Here is a 24,241-nt window from a genome sequence, read left to right as displayed (position 1 = left end):
TTTAATATTTATTTAGTCTTTACTTTTAAAGTTATATAAATACTAATAACTCTAAGAAAAAATCTTATATCTAGAAAATCTTAGGCTTACTTTACTTAATATATACTTTTATAATATATTTGCTTTACTTTATCTTGTTATTCTATAAACTATTACCTTATATATAAAGAGTCTTAATAACTAGCGCTACTAGTTAAAATTACTCCTTAGGGCGTTAGTAAAGGCCTAGCTAAACTAGAGATGGCTTTAAGACAGATCCCTTACGGCCTGTTTTATGTTTGTAAGGCGTCTTACATACTGCTAGCGTTCCTTATGTAAAGGGGATGCTACTTGTGTGCGCTTCCTTAGCCCTAGCAGTACGTCGCTCCCTTGTAAGGAGGCAGAGGAGGATTAGGGTTTCCACTATCCTGTGTTTCGCATGCTAGACACATACATATACAAAGCGATTTGACGCCTCTAGATGCCTTTAAAATATGCGCGGAATAAGGAGCACTTCTGGCATTACTATAAGTGATGCCTCTTTCTATAGTTGGCACAGGATATCCTCTCTTTAGGGCAGTCTCTTGTTACATAATCGCCTATATACTACCCGCATCTCGCCTTCCTTTTACATACTTTTTATGTATATCCTTATTATTAATAATTAAAATACTAGATAACTATTAAGGCCTATTTAAATAGTTAGGTTTCAAATAATTATGCTTTAATTATAAGGCCGCCCTAAATAATATAGCGTTATATCTCTTAAGTAAGAAACTCTATTAATAAAGAGCCCTTAGTCTTTATATACTTTTTATATATATCTTATATATTTATATCCTCTTATTTATATAATTATCTAATTCTTGTGATTTAAAGCTCTAGTATAATTAATTTTAATGTTATATAAATAGTTACTACTAATTATATATTTTTTTATATATTTATTTCACCTTTTTTATATATTATATATATATTTAATAAAACCTTAATTACTTTTACTAAGTAGTCCTTTTTATAGATCTTAAGCTCCTCTATAAATAGTAAGCTATATATATAATCTTTTATAGCTTTATTAAGGACTATAATATTAATGTTACTACTTTATAGTACTTAAATAGCTGCTGCTTTTAAGATAGTCTTCTTTACTTCTTTCAGTATCTCTTTATTATTCTTCCTTTTTAACTTGGCTAATTAGACTTGTATGCTATAACGCTAGTATAACGTAAGAGAAATGCCTGCTTAATATAGGCTAGCCGTTGCTACTAACGCTTATAAGTTCTGTTTTAATAATTATTAATAACTAAATTATATTATTTATATAAAAATAATATAATGTGAAGCTAACATCCTTTTACAAGGTCTCTACTACACTTTCTCGCACTATACTTCAGGGTCTAGGTGGCCTAAGTCCTCGCTTATGCTCTAATTATAGTTTACTCTATAAGCATACAGCACTGGCTGCCAGCTAGACCGATATCGCTTTAACTCGCACATAAAACGCGTACAACTCGCAGGCTCCTAGTACAAGTAAGATAGCTGTTCCAGACTTTTTGTGTATACCAACATGCGCTAACTGTCCTCTCGAGCTACCTAGACGGTCTCCTCAGTGGCCGCTATTAGGTACTACGCCCTACGTCAAACCCGGAGGTTATTCGCTTCGCGTTACCCGTTAAAGTCTCCTTCGTACGGGCCAACTATGTCTCGCAAGCGACTCGCAGTATACACGCACGCTAGCCGCGTAGTGCTCCTCGCTTACTAACCAAACTTGTATCCCTCCCAACTTAACAGATGCCGTCGTAACGCTTCGTTCGCTCCTGTATGACCGCGTTTCCATGTTTCCGAAGGTGCTGCCTGTAGCTACGCACTTAACGAGGGTCCTTCAGCCTTAACAAGGCGCTTCGTACAGGGACTCCACGTTACGACTCGTTCTGAACGCCTTTCATTTGTAGACTGCTTATGTTTCTGCAGAGCGGAGTATTCAAAGGTGTGCCTATGGTCTTAGTGGCCTGTAGCTGAGCTTAACAAGCCCGGAGGTCTTAACAAGGTCCTTGTTGTACAGAGAGGCTCTGAGCTTTAACAAGGGTCTGCCAAATGTTAGTAATTCGTCTGTATTAAGGGATTTCCCTCTCCTCGTCATACAACGCTGCCTGCTTACACACGCCGTACAAACCTAGAAGGGGACAAGTACAAGGGTGTCCTGTCTCTCGAATAGAACGATATCACATCCACAGCCTGTAAGAGCTGCTTCAGGTCTGAGTATGAGTCAGATACGCGAGAGTCGGGTGGTTTTCAAAAGCCAGTATCCCCTGATTTGCGGTCGCAGCTTGACGCGTGCTGGCACACGCGTTTTGCGTACAAGGCCGCGGATTTCGCTTGGTTTCCTCACACGAGGCGACGCTGTAACGCGTAGCGCTCTCGTACGAGTACTCACGCCGGATACCACGAGAAGGTAGAAATCCATATCCCAGCTGCTTGAACGACGAGTAGCTGCTTGATACAAGCTCATCAAGGGCTAAAATTATAAGTATAAACTTATCTTTTTTAATAAAGAAAGCATAATAATAAAGATTATAATAACTCTTATAATTAAGAAGGAAACTAGCTTATTTAAGTACTTAATATACTATAAAATATAAGATATAAGTTAACTACAAAGACTTACTTAAATCTAAGGCTATTTAATACCTAAAGAAGGCCTTTTTATACTTTATATATATTAAAGAGTTTACTATTATAAAATAGTTATAAGAGTTATTTTTATAGTACTAGGTCAAAAGTCTCTGTATACATAAATTTTATTACCCCTTCTAACTGTTCTCTACTTTATACATTTTACTACTATATATTAAACTCTGATTAGAATTTTATAAAAATTAACTTAAAATAATTATTAATGTCTAGTGATTATAATCATACTAATTTCCTAATTAGGTCTCTTGATTTAGTATCTAGTGTGCTATTCTTTTACTTATAGTACGATATTTACCTGATTATCTATTAATTTAATTAGGGAGTCGATTTTATCTTACAGAATAGCCTCCTATACTTCTATAATTACTTAAGCTAATTTATTATACGCTGCTTGCAAATCCCTTAGATTCTTAAGATATGAATACTGCTGATTAATCTACTACTTTATTTAAGCCTAGACATGTTTAATTAGGTTCAAATCTGGGGAATAAGGTGCCTAATTAAGTACTAATATACCTTAATCTTTGAACTATTTCGTAACTTTTTTAGCTATATAAATTAGGGCATTATCTTATATAAATATTGTATTAGGTGGCTAGTATTTCTTAATAGTTTAGTTAAGTATATTAATATAAGAATTAGCTAAGTATTTATTATGTTATACTTACTTATTATAAGTTATAATAATTAAATTAGAACATCTTTTAATCTAAATAATACCCTATACTATAATACTTATATTATAGCCTTTTTTATAGGTTTATATAAATTAAGGATCTCATTTTTGTGTAACTATACACTAGGCTTATTCGTGTTAACCTCCTTTACCTTATTTAATACTTAATTTATTTAAGAATATTATTATAGCCTACTCTTTAACGCTCTAGTCTTTACGATTTAATATCTATTAATATCAAAGATTAATTACTTCTAGTATTAATTCTAGTCTTTTTTTATATTGCTATTTACAGAGATAATAAGGAAGTAGAATTCGCTTAATAATACTGTCAGAGAGTTGAATCTGTAGATCTTGATGCATTTGTACATAAGTTGATTTGGGATAAGAACGAGCATATCGTACAATGGCTCTTTTATCTCTTTCGGAGGTTATAGAGGGTCTGCCCGCACGCAAGATCGATTTGTGGAGGTTGCGTTGTTCAGATAGTTCGTAGGTATATTGGACGGTTGAGGGCGCGAAATTGAGTATGCGACCAATTTCAGCGAATCTCACTCCACATTTGGCTGCGCCTACTATCTCTGCGCGCTCAATAGGCGTTAACTCATGATGAAGAGGCCTATTACCACTGATTTCGCGTAGTGGCCTTCGTGGGGGCATAATTCGTTGATAGAATGGGTGGGTTATGGGTGCAAAACGCGAAAAAACGCGAAAAACGCGAAATCAACGGAGACTTTTGACCGGGTACTGTAACGCCTAATATAAGGCTAAATTCTCAAGATTCATGCTTGCTTATTTGCTTAAATGCAAGATATATAAAGTATAGATAATTCCTTATATTAATAGCTGTTGCTTTTTGCTTATATTAACTAATAATACTGTCCTTTTTATTCCTCTTAACATGCTCTTTTAATTTCCTATAATTCCTTGTCGAATTACTATAATAGATATAATGAAAATAGAAACGAGGACGAGCCTGCTTTATACTCCCGCTTTGCTGCATTATAGCAAAACCCTGAGCAAAAGCGAAGCCCTGGAGACGCTCTCTGCAGAGCCCTACGTTATCAAAGACCTCTCTGTTCGAGGGTTCATTCAGAAACGCAGGGGGGAAAGCCCTCACACGAGCTTCAACTTCGCCGCGGAGCCTGTGCGAATGTACCTGTGCGAATGTACCTGTGCGAATGTACCTGTGCGAATGTACCTGTGCGAATGTACCTGTGCGAATGTACCTGTGCGAATGTACCTGTGCGAATGTACCTGTGCGAATGTACCTGTGCGAATGTACCTGTGCGAATGTACCTGTGCGAATGTACCTGTGCGAATGTACCTGTGCGAATGTACCTGTGCGAATGTACCTGTGCGAATGTACCTGTGCGAATGTACCTGTGCGAATGTACCTGTGCGAATGTACCTGTGCGAATGTACCTGTGCGAATGTACCTGTGCGAATGTACCTGCCCCAAGACATTCCGGAAGTTCCGGTACGGGGATAGCTTTAATACCAGTACTTACATTGGAGTAGTTCGTTGCCGTAGGTGCGGATCCTCATCGACCATGGGGACATCGAGGTCTGCGAATCGTCTTCGACTCATTGTAAAGCTCAAAAAATGTGGTACAGAGCGTGCCCTGCCCTCGAATACTCTTGCGAAGAGGGGGATAAATCGGCGAACGCCTCTACCAGATAGACATATCTCTCAGTTACATTCCTCAGTTTCAAGCTCCAGCGTTCTTTTCTGAGGCTAGAACCCTGACAACATGACTACATAATGTAATGAGTCCTACTGCGGGCTTCGCTGGCGCAATATGTAGGTCGGGTCGATAGCCGAACGGCTGGTCACTCCAAGTTGCTGAATCGGAACTGTTCACTTAAGGATGTAGCCGTCTTGTATCCAGCCAGTACGACAAAAACTTCCTTCAACCACACTGTAGATATGCATCCATCATCTTGGTCAAAATGGACTTTTCTTCTCGGGCTCCTTGGTGCGAAGGCGCAGCCTTCAGCCCTATTGACTGTACGTTGCTATTCCGAAAGTTGAATTGGGATTTGATAGGCAGTGCTGAAGCGCAAGATGTGGAACCTAGAGACCTGATTTGAAGGTCCCCCGAATCACTGTACATGTGAATGAGCTAGAGCCTGCCGACAACGATTTATTATTTCTCACGTCGTGGGGGGCTGGGCCTACTGGCCACGATGTCCCTCTCATCTATGAATTGCGAGGTGTGAGTAACGGCAACCCAAAAGTCGACTGCCAAGGTTAATCCATTTTCAGAATCTGGTTTGGGCTGGCGATATGCCTGGTGAGGTAGCATGGACCAATCATGTCCACAACCTCCATACTTTCGAGTATAAAGGCTTCCGTCATCTTGCTTATAGCCATTCAAAACTGGATGCAGATGGTCTGAATACTGGAGAGAATACCATCTTGAACAGCCAGTACGAGGTTGTGGCTCATTTTAAGAAACCGGACAGCGTTGAGGAATTGGACCCCCATGAGTTCACTGTAATCGACAATGGCACCAAGATCATTCAGCTAGGCTACATACGACATCCCTCGGATTGGCCACTTGTGCCAAATGGCATCGTCAGAGAAGGCGTAGTCCAAGTGGTGGATTTTGCGACAAGGAAAGTGGAATTCGAGTGGCGTGCACTGGATCATGTACCATTGTGCGAGACTTGTCTGGTCATTCCAAATCTTGACTATTTGTGAGTTCAGTGCATACCACCCGTTCGGATCAGAACTGACTCTGCTAACAGTCATATAAATTCTGCTGTAAGAGACTCTCGCGGCGACTTATTTATCATCGCATTTCATACTTGCACTATTTATAAAATCAGCGGCGCTACCGGAGCTATCGTCTGGCGTCTCGGAGGCTGGAAAAGTGATTTCAAGATGCTTGATGGATACGAGTTAAGGCACATGCATCACCTACAAATTCAAGATCTCAATGAAGTCAAGCTGCCAACAGCGCTCCGCGGACGGGTCACGAATAAGACTCATTTAGCATTGTCAATCTTAGACAATGCCTTTAATCCCATATTTAGGAGACCACTGTCCGCAAACTCGTCCTCTGCAATGGTCATTCTGCTGGACCTTGTTGCAATGACAGGACAAGTTATCGAGCGATACACGCAACCAGACGGAATGTTTGGCACCATATTCGGAAGTTTCCAATTTCTACCCAAGGGCGAGCGCTTTATCAGCTGGGGAGGGCAGCGCAGCTTCTCGCAATTCACACAGAATAATGAGCTTATATGTCGAACGTTGCTGACTAATCAGGAGAATAGAATCTGAATAGCAAGTTGTTCTATCTAATTGACCGCGCAAGGAGAGCCTATTTATACATACCAAATTGCTATATCAAACTGCCAATCCATGCGAAATAGCGCGAAACGTCAATACTAAAAATACATGTTAATTCGAGGCGAAACGCGTAACAAATCTGTGATAAAACGCATTTAAAACGTCGCACAATACGCCACCGTTTGATAACCAGCAAATTCATCGAAGACGCGCAGAATCCAATAGCGTTTGTTGCAGCGCTATATATCACGTGACATCCGGTCCACATTATATATCACGCCGAGATCGCAGACAGTGCCAAACCGGTGTACAGCTATCGTGTGTTCAAGGGGCAGTGGCATGGCCAGCCAACAACCAAACCAGATTTGTTCAGTTATTCGTGGACTTGCTCATGGAACACAGTTATGTACGGCAGCTGGAACGGCGCAACTGACGTCGAATCATGGAGATTCTATGGTGGTGCATCCTCATCCGGTCCGTTCAAGGTGGCAGCTGTCGTTACCAAGGATGGTTTCGAGACTCAGGCTAAGATCCCATTCTTTACCAGCCATGCTTATGTTGAAGCATTGGGTGCAGATGGATCTGTACTCGGAAGCTCAAAGATAGTGAAGACACATGTCCCAGGCGCCAATTACGTCAATCATTGTAATGAATATCGCTGCTTCCAGGAACAGAACTGGACCAAAGCAGACTATTCGGAAACATACGTTGATGGCTCTTCAGGCAGACCCACTGAAAGATCTGGTCAATTCGTGTTGAATTACATGAGTGACTGATAATATTCCACGCAGGGTATCCATCAAATCAAATGAACCAAATTTCGCGCCGATTTGGTTCATTTGATTCATTTGTCAAACGAGTCAAATCTTAGTAAGCAATGATTTTGTTAGGATAACTGTCAAGAATTTCCATCTCACAAAAGGAGTCCGCCAAGACTTTTTATTTTTTCAACAAAAATATGCCAAAATATGCTGCTAAGACCCAATTTGATTAATTTGACAAACGTGATTTGATTTGATTGCCAAGCATTTGATTTGACTGGATACACTGTACCCTATCTCGCTTTCTGTACGAAAGCAAAGAAGCCCCACCTCAATCCTTACGACCAAATGACTTTCATCCGTGAGCGATCAGTCACTTACTCCTGGAAGAAGATGTTCTTTCCTCCTGCGAGGCTACCTGTGAAGAAGCACAACGGCATTTGAAGGAGTGTTACAACAGACAGTGGGACTAAGAAGAGCTATATAGTAGAGTCCCTACTATATCTATTGGTGATGATGAGCACAAAAGAAGTGCGCAAAGGAGTAGGAAGCTTTGGGGGTACCAATCCATGCAACCCATCAGCAGAATGCCCTATCCATTACGAAGGTTCAGCCAATACCTGTTTAATCTTGCAAACATTGTCAACGGTTGGTGATTCTGCTGGACTACTGTGGGTACATAGCGTAATTTCACACGTTTTAAAGGCTTAAAACTCGCAGGAATATGCTTTGACGAGTCAGCAATTACAACTTTATCCAAGGTCCCCAAATCCTCTATGGGTGGCTTGCTACTGCATAGACATGAGAAACAGCGCCGAAAACACTTAACCCGATGTTGACATTTTAGCCAGCGTGAGTACCTTCTCTTTCGCGTTCTCATCTATGCACAGGTAAGGCTTAGTATCCTCCGCGGACTTGAAAAGCGCATCTCCTAATATGACTTCGAAAAGTCTTGCCTATCAGTGTCGTTTAGAGCCTGGCTAATCAATTTAGCTAGGACCAAGATTGAATCTACTAATATCTCTTATTTCTGACGAGGTACTCTTTATGAGCTATATCTATGTTCTTCTTGTCTCGTTATGCTTCTGAATTCTTACTATCACAATTCTTGCTTTCTTATTATTACACGCAGTCTTCCAGAAAAAGATTCCTCGCTCTTCACAAAAATAATCATTATCCCTTATAGCATCATAGTTCGAGCTGGCCCTTCGTACCAACCTTGCACCCCCGATGGTAGGAAAAAGATATCACGTCGATAATCCACCAAAGACCTCTATCCAAAACAAAGCGAGCACGTCCAAAAACAACTGCACCAATCCCAATAAGGGCCCAAAGTCCCTGAACGCCAACGCCAACGAATTCACGCCTCATACTGACCTGAATCCAACCAGCGGGTCCAAAACAGAAGTGGTAGACTCGCTGTCACCACTTCAAAGAAGCGACACCAACCCCTACGACGAATCCAGCTCCTCCTACCGACCTAGATCCAGACCCAGCGGATGCCATGATCTCGAGGAGGCGTTCCAAACCGCCACAACAGCCTACCAACAAGATATCAGGAGAACGAGCTCCTATTTTCCGTCTGACGGGTACCAAGAAGAGGTAAGAAGACCACCAGAAGAGCCTGTCAAAGAGGATTACTACTATCCCGCTTGCCTCCCACTTCCCGCCCCTTGTCCGCGCATGGAGAAGGCTTGGCAGACTGGGAAGATAGCAGAGGCGATCCGGGCCAGCTATAGAGCCTCCTGTGAGGCGAAGGGAAAGAGTGCCGTTCGACAGTGATAGGGGCTGGGTGAATAGAAAGGTGGCTAAGTCTTTCTGGTAAGATAATTCATGACTGTGTCGGGGTGAATGCATGCATGCATGATGCTATTGAAGACGAGATGACTGCGAGCGCGTTGAATTTTGTTCTTGCTCTACTGGAGAGAAAGATCATCTGTCCGGATAGACTTTTGTTTGGGCTTTTTATGTCAGAGACTTCATGACGATAGAAACGATAGTTGGGGTTCTAGAACTCTATAATATTTCGATTCGATAAGATATCCATGTATAATTGGATCAATCGACTTTGTGGGGTGTTTGTTATGCCATAAGTAAGTAGTATGTAATTTCCATTCTCAGCGCCCATTACTTGCTAAGGGCCTGTCATATTATGGTATCGGAAAATGGGCGCGTTACCCTCAGGATACAGATATTGACTTGACCAAAAGCCATGATGAAGATCCAGGAATCGATCTTTACGCACATTGCCGTATTGTTCTCACTCAATACTAAGCCGCTCTCCTCATAAAGACCATCACCCCCATCTCAACCTCCACCCGCTACTGTATTGAGCTGGTTCCATACTGACTTCTTTCCCCTTCAACCAAATCCGGCTTCTCAAAATCCATCACCTCCTAGTCACAACCTCCATCCTAATCACTATATCGATGACTACAAACCCAAATCTCGTCATGAAACCGGACTCTTCCTTAGTCCACGTCCGTCTCTTCCACCCCCTTTTCTGGGAGCCCTCAGGTGATGACATGCCACTTCCCTAGCCGCCACCTCGAAGAATGGCCTCTCATCCGTCGTCTCGCCTCTATTATCATATTCCAAGTGGCCATGCTAACCATCGCAAGAGGAGAGTGGGGGTATGGCTTGAAGGCCGCGTCTCCGTCAGCTCCGCAACGCACGGTAGATGCCGAAGAGTGACTGACATGGCTGGCTTGGGGCTAGTTGCGTCGAGGTGGAGCTCCTGGCGCATTTTTAGCTGGCTCCTGCAATTTCGTAGAACAAGACGAGGATACTGTGCTCTACATTACGCCGATGTTCTTGGTTAAACGTGTGTGGGGTTTTGGAAGCCAGGTGGGTTTCGTTGTGCTATCTTCAACAGGAAGTGCTGGTCGTGAATAGATTATTTGCTTGAGATAGCTTGCTTGCTATTCAGTCTATACCAGCTTTGGGCATTGCTGCTTCTTCGTCCAGTGTCATTCACATCCAATGATGCCTCGCTTTGGTCCGAACTCTGGCCGGTCTTTTTCAGACCCTTGACTATGCTCCAACACGTCTCGGTTGCGACCGGGCCAGGTGGATCTTCTTCATCAATCCATTCCATACTCGTACACCCAGGACAGAACTCACGTAGTCTTTGCATCTCCGCATCGTCTCCTTCATCGATCGGCGTTTCCATTTCGGCCGCTTTAATTTCCAATGCTCAACATCCACCCTCACATTTCGCATAACATGAAATAAATTTGGTGACCTGCTAATACCACAGACCATGACGGTGACAAGGCTCGGAAGCTGTTGGACCAAAAGACCGATCAATGAAATATTTAGCTTATGTCTGACAGAAGCATAAGCGCCCCAAAATCAGAATCGTACTTCTTCATGATCATTTCATTGAAAGTCTTGACTAGAATTTAGCGAATGTCCTTTTCATGATTTTTAGAATCGCCGAAGTCCGCCAAGAAAGTGCAAAATATCGAGTTGGTACTACTTGTCGGACAAAAGCTATCATGCAGACCCTCCGAGGGCCGCGGTGCATTGCCTCGAGTTGCAGCGATTCGATCAGGTAGTCCACATACTACTCCAGTCTAACTCTCAACCCACAAGACTTCCAATGTTTCAAGAATTCCCTGCAGACACCGATCTTAAACTTCTGCTCCTTGGAAGCTAGCTGATAGACCAGGTCCCTGACAATTTGGACGGACAGATCCACGAAGCCTCCGGAGCAATATTGACTGCGGAAAGCACCAGCTACTTGAAAAAAGTTGTGTTAAGCTCACGGTAGCTCTTCTTGGGGACATTAGGGCCCATACTGTGTCGATTCTTCACAAATGTCTCGGGCGATGCCTTGGGCTATCAACATGCGCTTGGCATGTAGTATTCTTCTGGATTTGTTGGCCTGTTCCCAATTAAGATGTCCTACGACGAGTGGATCTTCAGCACAGAATCCAAATCCTCCTAGAATTTTTCACTGGGAAGGTAGCCTTGCACCCGAACAGCGTTGTACAGGTGCGCTGTCGAGAGGATAGTTGTGACGCTGTTAGCAAGCAAGATCCTTCATATTGCATCATGAGATGGATACTGAGCTTCAGCAGCCCTGCTAGAAGAAGATGTTTCTTGATAGCGCAGTTCTCGTCCTAACGAATTCTAGACTTACGCGTTGAGTATTTATTGAGATCCTCACTCTCTTCATTATTGCAAGCCAACTTCTCAATGAAATGCATCATTTGTCGACATTCGTTCCCATCTTTGCGATCTCAAAGCTCACATCTATTTGCCTTCGTGACTCGGAAATGTCCTTCCAGAGTAGCCTTGGCTGCGTTGCCTGCCACCTGAAGGTATTTGAGTCCGCGGCTCACCTCAATCCTCGAAATGTGATGCACATCAAGATAGCTTTGAGCAGCAGAAACGAGCCACAATGGAAACTTTCATTTCTTGACGAGCTCGCAGACACCGGCACCAAGTTCATCTTCAGAGGGAGCATTCGAAAAAGAGACAAGACAGAGCTCATGAGGATGGTGGTATCCGCGCTGCTCCCGTGAGATTAACTCAAACCGAGTACCAGTCACCAGCCGCCTCTCTTCCTCTAACGTAACCGGACCACATGTGCAACGGATCCCCATTCGCAACAGAGATTGCTTGGCGTTCTGGCATATTTCGGTTATACAAACATTGCTGGCGTTAATCTGGAAATAGAAACGATTGAAGTAACTTACTAGGTAGTACTTTGCAAACAAACCTTGCTTGATTCTGGCCATTTGATTATTCTCTGTGCTGGTTTCGATAAATATTTGTGAATGGCAGTGAGCTAAAATTAGGGGCTTGATAATCTTGATAGGGGTAAAGATAGTTAAAAGGTTGCGAATGGGGATCCGTTGCAAACCTGGTTCGGTCACGTTACACCCATCATCGGTACCCTTCTGTTATGCTCTTTGACTTCACGAATGAACTTCTTAAGGCAAAAATTCGGAATAAGAAGGCATTGCTCAGCATCGTCCCATTGCCTGAAATCGAACGATTTCCCAGGACCCTCCGTATCCTTGTTTCCAAATCCTTCTTTTAATGGATATATCGATATAACTCAGATAGCATGGGTCGGCTCCATTGGACCAGTCAGCATACGTTTTCGGCACCGGCATCTCATGGAGGAAGTCTGATTCAGCCCCAGCAACAACATAATAAGCAGTGTTATTGTCACTGCTACCACAGTAAGATCGATCTCGCCATCTCTGTACCTTTTCCACAATCCTTCAAGCGCACCTCAGAGATCGTGGAGGTCGTGGAAGAAGAGCTGGAGAGCAGATGTCAAACAGGTAGAAGGAATGGCTCTTTTCTCTCTCTCCAAAAAGGCGCAGGGCGCGCAGAAATAAGTACAAATTGCAGGGAAATTAGCTGCGAGATTGCGGCAGAAATTGGCCAATCGAAAGCAGACAGAGGTTGCATCAGAATGCTCAATGTTGTTATCTACATCTTTGACAGAAGGTAATTCAGATAGATTGGCAAGAGAGGCTGTCTTCATTGTGCCCATGTACTTAGCAGGAGAAGGCCCTCTAAGAACTATGCCTAAATTACCATCAATGTGTGCTTAGTTTCAGCCTAACCGTGATATGATCTAGTTTACATAATATTATACGGCTAAATATCTGGAATCCAATAGAATTATGTTATTTCAGACGTCATTTTAAGAAAATGACGCTCAAATTATGGCTAAACTATGGTCATTTGAGCCTTCTGACGATCCTTAAAATAATAAAATGTCTGCAAAATTACTAAGGACCAATACCGCGTCATTTTCAGAGCCCTTCTCCCGGTAAGTAATCGATGTGACTCAAATAAAGCAAATCAAATGCTTGGCAAACAACCCAAATCCGTGGTTTCGTCAAATCAAATCAAGACTTTGTTGACTAATAAAAGTCTTTGCAGAAAAATCTTTTATTTCAAAAAATTTCGAGTTATTTTTGAGGGAAAGATAAAGGTCTTGGCGGACTCGCTTTGTGAGATGAAAAACCTTAGTAGTCCTCCGAACAAAACATTACTTACTAAAATTTGACTCTTTTGGACAAACGAACAAATCGACCTCTGGGTCTAGATAAGCAAATCAAATGGGGCTCATTATTTGGTTTATCTGATTTGATGGATTTACTGGCTGGCTTTGCATCGTCAGCAGCCTATAGAGGGGAAGACTGAGGCTTTGACACTTCGAAGCTCTCTTCATCAGCCGGCGTGGTAACGAATCGTGCCATTAGCGTCCTGAAGGGTTTTTCGAGTATGGAAGTGAAAGGTGGGTGTTTCTCAAGACTTTCCTTTGGATCCTGGCATCGCCATTCGCGTCAGTTCTTATATATTAAATCGGCAAATTATAATACTCTTTACACAATTTTTACCGCCACATCTTACAGAACGGTCTACATCTATAGGGCGTCCTTTAGATGAGTATGACGCAGGATATCACATTCGAGGGTCGGTTTTCTCACGTGGTAATCTCCAGAATTTAAAACCCCTACTGCATCACACCCTAACCACTCTATCCCTAGACATCGCAAGCCTCAACGCCACCCTCTTCGAATGGGCCGAGAGCTATGACACCAAGGACTGGGCCCGATTACGCCGCTGCCTCGCACCCACGCTCCGCCCCGTCGACTACCGCTACACCTATGGCCAACTCTGGGAGTCCATGCCCGCCGACGCCTTCTTGGCTTAGGAGGACGCAGAGGTCGAAATTTAGTGGGCGAATTTTAAAGGGGCTTAGACTCCACTTGTTATTGTTGTTATTATTACAACATGGATGGTGTAGTCTGAAAGCTAGCAGGCCTTTGGGATTCCTCAACATGGTTTTGAGTGTTCTGTTGCTCAGTTTCAAACCATTTTGTTCTCATATAGGACACGGAAAGAGAAGAAGAATAAAATATATCTATTTCTTTTACATAAGGCGCGGGGAAATTTGTACCCAATTAATATAAAAACCATCTAAATACACACAGTCGAAACAGAGAGGGCTGGGCTGACCCTGGCCTCTTTACCCCTTCCACGAGACCTCCACTAAACTCAACTTGCTCCCTTCCGGCTTCCGGATGCCTTCCAACACGTAGCGCTCATCGCTGAGCTCCAGCAGGCGCTTAAAGTCCCACGCGTACCGCTCCTGGGCGTTCAGGATCGTCGCCATGACAAGGTCGGTCTGCAGGCCCAACTTGTCCCCAAGGCTCTTCACCGGTTTGTCGTCGAGCACGTACTCGATGATCAGGACCTTGGAACCCTTTCGCAGCGCGGGCGTCAGGTTCGCGAGGAGCCGCGCGCTGTACTTATCGCTCCAGTTGTGCGTGCACCGGCACACTAAGAAGGCCGTGGGTGGATTTGCCGCCGGCTGCGGCGTCATGAAATCTTGCACCTCGAACAGGATACGGCTCTTGAACTCGTCAGGGAGCTGCCCGGGCGCCTCCGCTACCACGTGGGGAAGATCCTGTACGGTGAAGGTGAGATGCTTCGTGTGTTGCGCGAGGAGCTGTGATACCTGCCCGTTACCACCGCCGATATCGACGATGCGGGCCCCCGGTGTATCCAGCGTCGACCAGTCGAAAGCATTCAGCATGTGGCGAAAGTTCCAGCTCTCGTCCGCGGTCAAGAAGTGCATGGCCGAGTCGAAGCGGCGGGCCCGCTCGGGTGCCGGCCGCCGCCAGTATGGCGAACATAGGCTGATCGCTGTGGTTATACATGCTGTAGGCGCTCTGGGCAGGTTCGCCCGTGTCCTGTCCATACGTCTCCCACGCCTCGATCACTTTCGTGCTTGCAGGCCCGAGGTCTTCAATCTGGAGGCCGACACCGTCGTAGAAACCCTGATGAGTGGCCAGCAGCCGCGATATGGCCGTATGGCGCACTCGGCCGGAGTCATCTTCATCGAAGATGTTGTTGGCGATGGCGGCTCGAATCGCACGAAATACGAGCGGCTTGTACAGGCCTGAGGTGGCCGCGATCTCCTCATAGCTCGCGCTGCCATCAAGGGGCACGGCGGAGGCGAGCTTGTAGCGCCAAATTATGCGCAGAGTGAGTGCGTCGGTCCACTGTGGGATCGAGGTAGATGTATGAGCGGGACATGGATCGTCGAAGAGGAAGAATCACTCACATTAAAGGCAATGTCCCATGCCGACAGCATAGCTCCCCGAGTCAGCTGTCGGAACTCGTGGCTTGCATCTACAAGCTCCCACCGCTTCTTCTGGGCCTCGAAAGGCAGCTTTTCGAGCGTGTCCACATCAAATGAGGGGTACGGAATGCCACGGGCTTCGAGTTCCGCGTCGATCTCTTGGGCACGGGCGAGGAGGGACTTCGCCATAGACGTAAGTGAAGGCATTGTGACAATAAAAGCCCAGTGCTGTAGTTATAAAGCAGGCCCGTAATGTGCGTTCTTCGATAAAGAAGACCTAGGTAATTCGGTTGCGTCAAGAGGCGTCTTCAGCTTGAGGACGGGATGGCGATTACCCTGGCCGTCTGCGCCGCTTCTACGGCACAGGGGCATCTTATCACTGCCGGCCGCATGATACGGTAGTGCTGTGAACTATCATTTGGCTGTCCTACCCCACTTGGAGTAACATGATGTGCTCAACAATCTCTCCTGTGTTTTCTGTAAGAAGTTCCCCACGTCAAAGCTTTAACACAGCACGGCACGGGTGAGGCCGGAGCTGGAAGTGGGTGGGTGGCGCACATCTTCCACGGGCTGCCCAGCTATCATAGCCCGTTGCAAGAATCCCCTGTTGGAATTGGTCGGGTAATATCTGCAATCAGAAGAGCCATAAAGGACGTGAAAATATGTACGTAGTATATTATGCAAGACAAGCTGCATATGTGTTGGATGTGATGTGCGTTTACGGATATTCTAAGAATGCTGCTAACTACTAGCAGTTAGACTGACAGGTGTAAAATATACCATAGTGTATTGTAACTAGATGTAACTTTTTTTAGATAAAAAAAAGGATAGCATAATAGAAGGATAGGAGGATAGGAGGATAGAAAAGCGTTCTTTCTGCGCATTCTGCGTGCGAATTCTGTGGCCTCTTTCTGCGTATTTTTGTGCCCTTTTTCTGCGCATTCTGCGTGCTAATTCTGCGTTTTAGGGCCTTGGCGCCTAGAGAGCTATTCATCCGAACCTTTGCATCTTAGATTCTAGATAGCTACACACCCACCAATCGAAATTTTGAGTCATAGCGCTCCACAGCGTGTGCATTCTGTGTATTCCAATTTTTGATGGGGTACGGCTTGGCAGGATTCTGCAGCCTTGGCAAGCTAAAGCACTGCTAATTTGCCCACTAATCTCAAGAAGGCAGGAGACTTCAACTTTATCCAATTAGAAAGATGTGATGAAGTGGATGAGTGGAATTCTATCCTACTACGGGGGGGGCCATAAGTATTGTTAGCTCAACGCTTGTTACACTATGTAATTGCCAAGATAGAACGCCACCAAATCGCTCAATTAGGACTAGTCTGGCTTCTTTCTAATGTCGAGTATGCCGTCCTTCTGCATCTATTACTACCTAGCACCTCTCTGGCATCGACTCAAGAAGCTCAATAAGATAGCTCTCAGGGACTGCATTCCAAGCTAGAAATGCGGAGAGCAGTGAGGTCATAGCACCGTACAAGAGGTTCTGTCAAGAGGGCGTTTCGTGAGAATTTTACTAGCGTGGAGCTAACAATATTTATGGGCCCCCCGTAGTACCTGCAGAATCTATCTAGAAGGAGGAGAGGCTGATACTACTGCGCAGAGTGCGGTCACGTGATGCCAAGGATTTGGCTGTACGTTTACGGCCAATTCCAACAAGATGATTCCTGCGGCCTGCATTTTTAGGTCTTACTGTACTTTGCAGCCAATTGATTGAGCTTGGCGGTAAGTTCACATTAGATAGATGATACCCTACTACGGTAGGAGGCATATTAAATGTTACCTCCGCTCTAGTAACAGCTTGTAACGCCAAGATAGAACGCCACAAAATCGCTCGATTAGGACTAATCTACCATCTATCTTACATCGAGCGTGCATCCCATTGGCATCTATAACCACCTGGCATCTTGCTGGCATTGATTGATTGCTGTAGTTGTAGAATAAGAAAGAATCAATTGAGAAAGCTTAACGCGTCAAACGCGGTAAATGATCCCCTAGGGTGGTACGTCGTTTGTACAAGCGCGGTAAGGGTACCTGTATGAAGGTTGTTAATAACAATTTTACTAGTGGAGAGGGTTACATTTAATATGCCTCCTACCGTAGTACAGTGGAGCCTCTGCTAAGAGGCTAAAATATAGCCCAACATGAGCTTAGGTCAATCGGGGAATTGGGGCCTTTACAGGAGTCGATAGCCAAGAAAACACACTTGACTCCATATGACTAGGGGAAGTTGTTATGCTCGAAAGCTATATCACGTCAGATGCTAATATACTGACTCACAACGCTATGTGCTGGAATAGGAATGCGAAACCCTCCCGCACAACCTCCCATTCTCGTTCGCCCACCGAAACTACAGCGAAAAGGTGCCCAGCACCCTCAACCACACCAATTCCTGCCTCCACTCCCTTCGCCTTTAGCGCCTCATACGCTCATTTGCTCTGTGCAATTGGAACCGATCCGTCCGCTGCTCCATGCAGCATGAATGTCGGCATGCGATACTCTCCTCGTTGGGTCTGTGCTAGCGGGCTGATCCCCGCGACCTCCTCAGCCGACGGCATGGGCAGTTCATGAGAGAGCGCCGCCTCGGATGTCGATGCGCAGAATATAGATGGTAGGCCGTATCGAAGGATAGGGACCACCTGGACTTCTCGGTTCATGTGCATGACGATCCGAGAGCGGGGGTCGGGGAGTAAGAGTCGCGATTCGGTGTTTAGTTTGTATGTGGTGATCTAGAGGCTTACGTTAGCATCGCCTGGCAAAACATCTTCAAGAGAAAAGGAACTGCCCACCGGAGCGGCTTCCACACCCTCGAGGAGATTATACTCAGGGTGTCCATTTGAATCAAATTGAGTCAAATAAACCAAATCTGTACTTTCATCAAATCAAATCAGGACTTTTAGATTTGACAAATTAGTCAAATAGAAGTCTTGGCGGAAAAGTAAATTATTTGGAAAGATTCAGGATTATTTTCAATAAGAAAAAAATGACTTGGCAGACTCTTTCTGTAAGGTGAATTTACAAAAGGTAATCCTTTTAACAAAATATTACTTGCTAATATTTGACTCTATTTGACAAATAAGTCAAATCAAATCAAATCAACCTTTGAGATTAGGTAAGCAAATCAAATAGGGGTCAAGATTTGGTTTATTTGATTTGATGGATACCCTGATTATACTCTTCGCTCGTTGCGGATAAACTGTCCTCAGAGGCATTTAGCGTAATCCAAACTGCTCCTGTCAGCATTGCCTTAGCTCATGACCGGCCACGGAGTTGCTTACATTCATCTTCGAAGTTTGATGGAGCGTAAAAAAGGTCAATACCGCATCAGGGGACTTAAGTGCAAGCGCCGGTGCTGTCCACGCAAGTGTCATCGCAAGATGTCCCCCAGTGGACCATCCGACGGCGACGGCCTGGCTACCGTCCAAACAAAGATTGGACTGTGGGAGCTGCAGGTTGGAGAGTTCAAGACGTGCCCATCTAAGGGCATCGCACACATCTGTCATTGCACCGTCCAGGATGTTGAGTTCGGGGCCGCGCCGATAGTCGACGCTCACTGGAATAACTCCTTTCTCAATAAGGAGCTTAATCTGAGCAGGAGGAACATCTTTGCGACTGGACAACATAAAGCCACCACCGTGGATCAGTAACGCTGGTTATTGTTAGAAGCAAATGAGCATTCGCGGCCCAAGACGGCTTACCTATAGGTCTCTTTTTTCCAGTTTTCTCGAGCTGATCGGGAATATTAACGTCGGCGTAGAGCAAGTTCTGCCCTGTTTCCTTGAAGCTGACCGTCTCCACCACCCACGGCCATAACTTTGGTTCATTTGGTAGGTTTTCTGGTACGGATTGATATGCTAGGAAGATACGGAACGTACTCGACTCCCTGCTTTTTCCGCCTGTCTTTACTCGGACCACAAGACCGGCATCTCTCAGCACGTTCATTAGCTGGTTTACCAATCTATTATGTCTGGCTAGGTGTTGGATCTCTGGCACCACCTGGTCCGTCGTGATTGACCTAAGGTCGCATCCGAGTTTAGCAAGCGCCTCGATAACATACGCAGTCACTAACTCTGCCTGAGGAGGATATGCTGTTGTCCAGAACCTCTCGCACTTTACCTCTTTAGTGTACTTGTCCAAGTCTTCTCAAATTTTCTCGAAGGCATCTCGTACACTACTCGGCCAAATTTGAGCGGCTCTTGAACCCTGAGATTCCTCGATGACATTTTCGGCCGACTTGAGTGAGGGAATTGTGATTGAATCTAATTTTTCACCAGAGCCGGGCCCAGTCTCGGGTGGGTTCGTTGGTCCAGTGCTCTGCGCGGCCGACTCTGATCTCGTGATGTCCGAATTGCTAGATAAGGCGGCTGTAGACCCTGTGTTTGCTCGGGAGAATTTGCTTGTCTTGGAAGCTATGAGGTTACACAGAGATTCAATATCCGGCAAATCTATAAAATCCCTTATATCTAAGTTAACCGAAAATTGCTTATGGAGTTCTTCTAGAACCTATATTCCCATCAGGGAACCCATGCCCATGTCTAAAATCAGGGTGTTGTTGCTGATCTCGTCAGTGTCGACATCAGCCACTCTAGAAAGCAACTCGTATAGGGCTTTGTCTAGGTTTGGTAGATCGTCTAATTCTGTATCCGCCTCAGATCCAGCACTTGGCGTCCTCTTGGGCACGGTTTGGATCCTCACTGGCTCAGGTTTGAAAATCTCAATGGGTTCTGCGCTGACTTTGTTCTCCTGCGCTACAGCAACCTGTTTCTGCTCTCCAAGACCCTGTAAAAGCATTTGGCGAAGAGAGCTAATCGCTACCTTCGTGAACTTGGCGCCCAGGAGGATCATGGACAGCTGGCTGCTATGGGGATTGAAGACATAAATGTCGCTGGTGAATTCCGTGTCTCCAGTGTCTGCTGAGTTTGAGTAGACAATCCACGAGGTGCTCTCCGTCGTTGAAATGTTGGTGACAGGGGCTGCTTGAACGCGCCCCAGAGCCGTGTTCACAAACAGCTCGTTATCTGTGCGGTCTCCTAAGCTGTTGAAGTGCAGCGATGCGACCTGGACAAAATTATCAGTCGCCACAGGATTCGTTACGAAATCTCTCATGATATCGTTCGGGGGTAGTACAATTTGACCAGTAGCTTCGGCGTCTTTGGCAGAAACCGCTTTTAATCCCTGGTACAATTCTCCTATTTGAATTAATCCGGAAAGACTCCTATGGACCGACTTTCCTCGGAGGGACTCTGCGCTCAAGTCGCCAATGAGCTCTTTGGTGTGAGCGATGCTCATCAACCGCTGGTAACGGGAGAATTTGGCCTTCACTTTTCGATCGTCGGCCTCGACAAATGAAACTAGCCCTGAGGAATAGTGGGTCGCTTTTGAATCGTGGGTGGCTTGACTGTCGACCGAGAACTTCCATGAGCAAGGAACTCTCATACTCTCGAGTGTAATTGAAATATTCTGGTCTAGGTCCCCTCTAAGCGGAATATGAAAAACCATGTCTTCTAGAGCAGGAGAGCCTTCCAGAGCAGGACTCTCCTGTAGCATCGCAGCAGCCCGAGTCACAAACTCGATATACAATGACGGCGGGCACATCGGCATGCCTAAAACCACATAACTCGTAACGAGTAACTGCCACTCCCGAGACCGTGAATCAATTATGAACTCGGCACCATTAGCATTCTTCTTAGTCAGAGAAACCAGAACCCGCTCGGTAGGTGCCGTGGGACCTATAGACAACGACTCGACAGGTTGTTGTCCGAGTTGTTTCCACTCTAACCAATGGCGTGGCTTGTCGAATTGGTAAGGCGGAAGGTTTAGACTTCTGTACTCATGCCGTTGGCTGCTGTGGAAGGACCAATATTGCAACCGGTGGCCTAACTTCCATAGGTCTACAGTCGCCCGAGCTAGGGAATCGAGAGGATCTGAAGATCCCAGGTTCAGAGACTGAATATGATGAGAAGAAGCGGCCGGTCCTAGGGCACGGCGCACCATGGCCGGCATTCCGGATCCTGTTCCTGCTTCTAGCCATGTGCAAGGCCCAAATTGTGTGGTAATCCTCCTCACGGCCTGAGTGAAGAACACCGGCTCTCTCGTGTGCGCAACCACAAGTTTTGGTGTCGCTGTCTGCCAGCTATGACCTTTAGAGCACGTTTCGAGGGGAATTAAAGGGTCGCGAAAATTGAGCTGCTCTGCCAATTCTCCCACACTAGACAGCAGAGGCTCAGTCAAAGCTGAATGAAAGGCATTAGTGACGTCTAGTCTCTTTCGTTTTAGGGATGACAGCTCGACTGTGGATGCGAGAAGGCACTCTAGTGTGTCAATGGATTGTTAGAAGATGTAGCAAACAGCGTACGGAGGTGCCAATTCACTTGATTGAGTTACTCCTATCAAGAGGAGCATTTGCTCATACTAATAGCTATAGAAGCGCATTACTGTAACAGCTCAGAAACAGCATTTGGCGTTCAATTCGTATAGCAATGCTCACTGCCATAAATGACAGGGCGTAACAGTTACAAGAGCGTTTCGTGCGTTTTGCATGCGGGGACCCTTGTACCATCATGCTAATACGCAACAGATACGTATCATATACGCAGGGATTCTGACATGGATGCGGTTCTTCCAGCAACAACGTGGCTCTGAGGAGCATTATAGCAAGCGATCCCGACATCGGGTTTTTCTAGTCGGGAGATTATATCAGACAACTGTCGTTCATCTGTCTCAATGGCTAGCATGGAGCCCGGATCTATACCCCAATGTCTCTGTATTAGTCTTGCGCGGCCGGCGACGAGTTTGAGGCTATCGTGAAGAGATAGAACACCGGCAATGCACAGAGCCGTGAGCTGCCCGAGGCTATGTCCGATGAGTGAATTAACTTGGAGACCGGAATCCAACCACGCCTTTGCGCATGCGTATTGCTCACTGAATAGCATTGAGTGTAGCAGAACTAAGTTCTGGACTGGACTCGAACCGAAAATCGTGATAGATGCTCTGGAGTTCCATAGCTTGCAAGGTTGTATCGCAACCGTCGAGGTGCTTTCGAAACAGAGCTGAAGATTGGTATAGTGTTTTGGCAGAACTAACCGTGTTGCTTGCCTGGCCACTGAAAGTTAGAATCACTGGTTGGGGCCTGGGTGGGAAGCTTTAACTGGGTTGATAATCGAGCAGTCCCCGACTTCAGAACATCCTTAAGCTCACGAATAGACGATACCGTTGTGAGCAGCGAATAGGAAAAATTGGGATTTATTCGTCTGGATAAACAGAATGCTACGTTTGCTAATGCTTCATCGTTCCATCCTGTTGATTTCTCGATGTACTGGTAAAGGGACAAACAGTACGAAGCTAGACTTTGGGGACTAAAAGCGGAGACCGTGATGGGATACTTCGTCGATGACAATGATCGCTCGTCTGCTGTTATAGAAGGCAAGCCCACATGAGGCGGTTGCATCACAATAATTACTGCATTACTCCCAGACGCCCCATAATTATTGACGCAAGCTGCCTTGGACATGAATTCTACGGTATGTTTTTCGTTCGAATTGCCACACGGTACGGATCCAAGGGGCTAATCTTAGGATTAGCCTTTCGAACAAGGCCAGTTGTGGAATCATTTCATGTTGCATCATTAGCACCGTTTTGATGAGCCCCGCCACACCAGAGACCGCCTCTGTGTGCCCGATAGTGCTCTTGCCCGTACCCATGTAGAGTATTTCCGCACGGTTAGCACCGCCAAACACGGTACTGATGCTATTAGCCTCGATCGGGTCCCCAACCGGTGTGCCGCTGCCATGCGCTTCGACAAAGTCGATGTCGTGAGCATTCAGACCTGACAGCCGCAGGGCTTTGCGGTACAGCGCCATTTGTGACGGTCCATGCGGAACTGTGATATGAGTCTCGTTGGCGTTCTGGCTCACGCCCGTAGCAGCAATGACAGCCATGATGTTGTCGCGGTCCCGAACTGCGGTCGTAAGTTTCTTAAGGACCACCATGGCTGCTCCCTCGCCACGGCAATAGCCATCGGCCGCAGCGTCAAAAGATTTACATGCGCCGGTTTGGCTGGTGAAATGGCCGGCGGCGAGGTCCTGGAAGGTTTCGGGTCTGTTGAAGATATTCACTCCCCCAACGACGGCGCTTGTGCATTCGCCAGTCGCGATTGCTCGACATGCTGCATTGATAGCGGTGCCGGCCGATGCACAAGCTGTATCGTATGTAATAGATGGCCCGGTCCAACCAAAGTGATGGCTTATCTTGCCAGTGAGGAATGGCCGAAGGGTGCCGATGGCGGAGAAGGCGTTGGGAGGGTGACAAGCAACGTGGTCGACATGCTCATGTCATCTACACACCCAGTTCGATCATCAATCTTTCGTAGGTGTAACGTTCTCGACTGTTATAGTTGAGTAAGAAAATCCGCATGATAGAATTGCGCCACGTGTATCAACGTCTTGCTTGATGTCTATTGACGAGCTCTCTGGTGCGGGACGGATGAACTGAACAATTGCTGACCTTGTACACTGTGCCTATGCTCGCCTGCATTAAGATTGTGACCAAATATCAGTAGCTGCGTATAGGATGTGTTGCCACATTAAGCTGACGTGCTGCGGATTTTGGATAAGGGGTTCATACGCCTGTTGGGGAGCAGTTGGTTTCCAAGAACTTCGCGAATTGCGCCTTGGCGCAGCTCCCCTCAACTTGGGCAT

At 45.6% G+C, this 24,241-nt stretch overlaps 5 protein-coding genes across 5 annotated transcripts; 3 read left to right on the top strand and 2 right to left on the bottom strand.

The window, feature by feature from the left end:
- Window positions 1–5,539: 5,539 nt before the first annotated feature.
- On the top strand, window positions 5,540–6,641 carry EPUS_08469 (uncharacterized protein; the record flags this gene model as incomplete). The annotated part of the gene is made up of 3 exons (XM_007787328.1): window positions 5,540–5,566; window positions 5,619–6,052; window positions 6,104–6,641. The coding sequence occupies 3 exons, from the start codon at window positions 5,540–5,542 to the stop codon at window positions 6,639–6,641; spliced, it is 999 nt and encodes a 332-aa protein (XP_007785518.1).
- Window positions 6,642–8,641: 2,000 nt separating this feature from the next.
- EPUS_08468 (uncharacterized protein) lies at window positions 8,642–9,193 on the top strand (the record flags this gene model as incomplete). The annotated part of the gene is made up of 1 exon (XM_007787327.1): window positions 8,642–9,193. The coding sequence occupies one exon, from the start codon at window positions 8,642–8,644 to the stop codon at window positions 9,191–9,193; it is 552 nt and encodes a 183-aa protein (XP_007785517.1).
- A 4,643-nt stretch (window positions 9,194–13,836) lies between these two features.
- On the top strand, window positions 13,837–14,102 carry EPUS_08467 (uncharacterized protein; the record flags this gene model as incomplete). Its single annotated transcript, XM_007787326.1, has 2 exons — window positions 13,837–13,861; window positions 13,936–14,102. The coding sequence occupies 2 exons, from the start codon at window positions 13,837–13,839 to the stop codon at window positions 14,100–14,102; spliced, it is 192 nt and encodes a 63-aa protein (XP_007785516.1).
- A 315-nt stretch (window positions 14,103–14,417) lies between these two features.
- On the bottom strand, window positions 14,418–15,743 carry EPUS_08466 (uncharacterized protein; the record flags this gene model as incomplete). Its single annotated transcript, XM_007787325.1, has 3 exons — window positions 14,418–15,090; window positions 15,155–15,456; window positions 15,519–15,743. The coding sequence occupies 3 exons, from the start codon at window positions 15,741–15,743 to the stop codon at window positions 14,418–14,420; spliced, it is 1,200 nt and encodes a 399-aa protein (XP_007785515.1).
- A 2,231-nt stretch (window positions 15,744–17,974) lies between these two features.
- On the bottom strand, window positions 17,975–23,957 carry EPUS_08465 (uncharacterized protein; the record flags this gene model as incomplete). Its single annotated transcript, XM_007787324.1, has 7 exons — window positions 17,975–18,274; window positions 18,824–19,194; window positions 19,244–19,655; window positions 19,716–19,954; window positions 20,069–21,856; window positions 23,242–23,742; window positions 23,888–23,957. The coding sequence occupies 7 exons, from the start codon at window positions 23,955–23,957 to the stop codon at window positions 17,975–17,977; spliced, it is 3,681 nt and encodes a 1,226-aa protein (XP_007785514.1).
- Between the last annotated feature and the right edge of the window lie 284 nt (window positions 23,958–24,241).

Source organism: Endocarpon pusillum (genome assembly GCF_000464535.1).
Source record: "Endocarpon pusillum Z07020 unplaced genomic scaffold C660493, whole genome shotgun sequence".
NCBI classification, from domain to species: Eukaryota; Fungi; Ascomycota; class Eurotiomycetes; order Verrucariales; family Verrucariaceae; genus Endocarpon; species Endocarpon pusillum.
The sequence above is the reverse complement of the archived record's forward strand: the minus strand, read 5'-3'. Positions and strand labels throughout refer to the sequence as shown.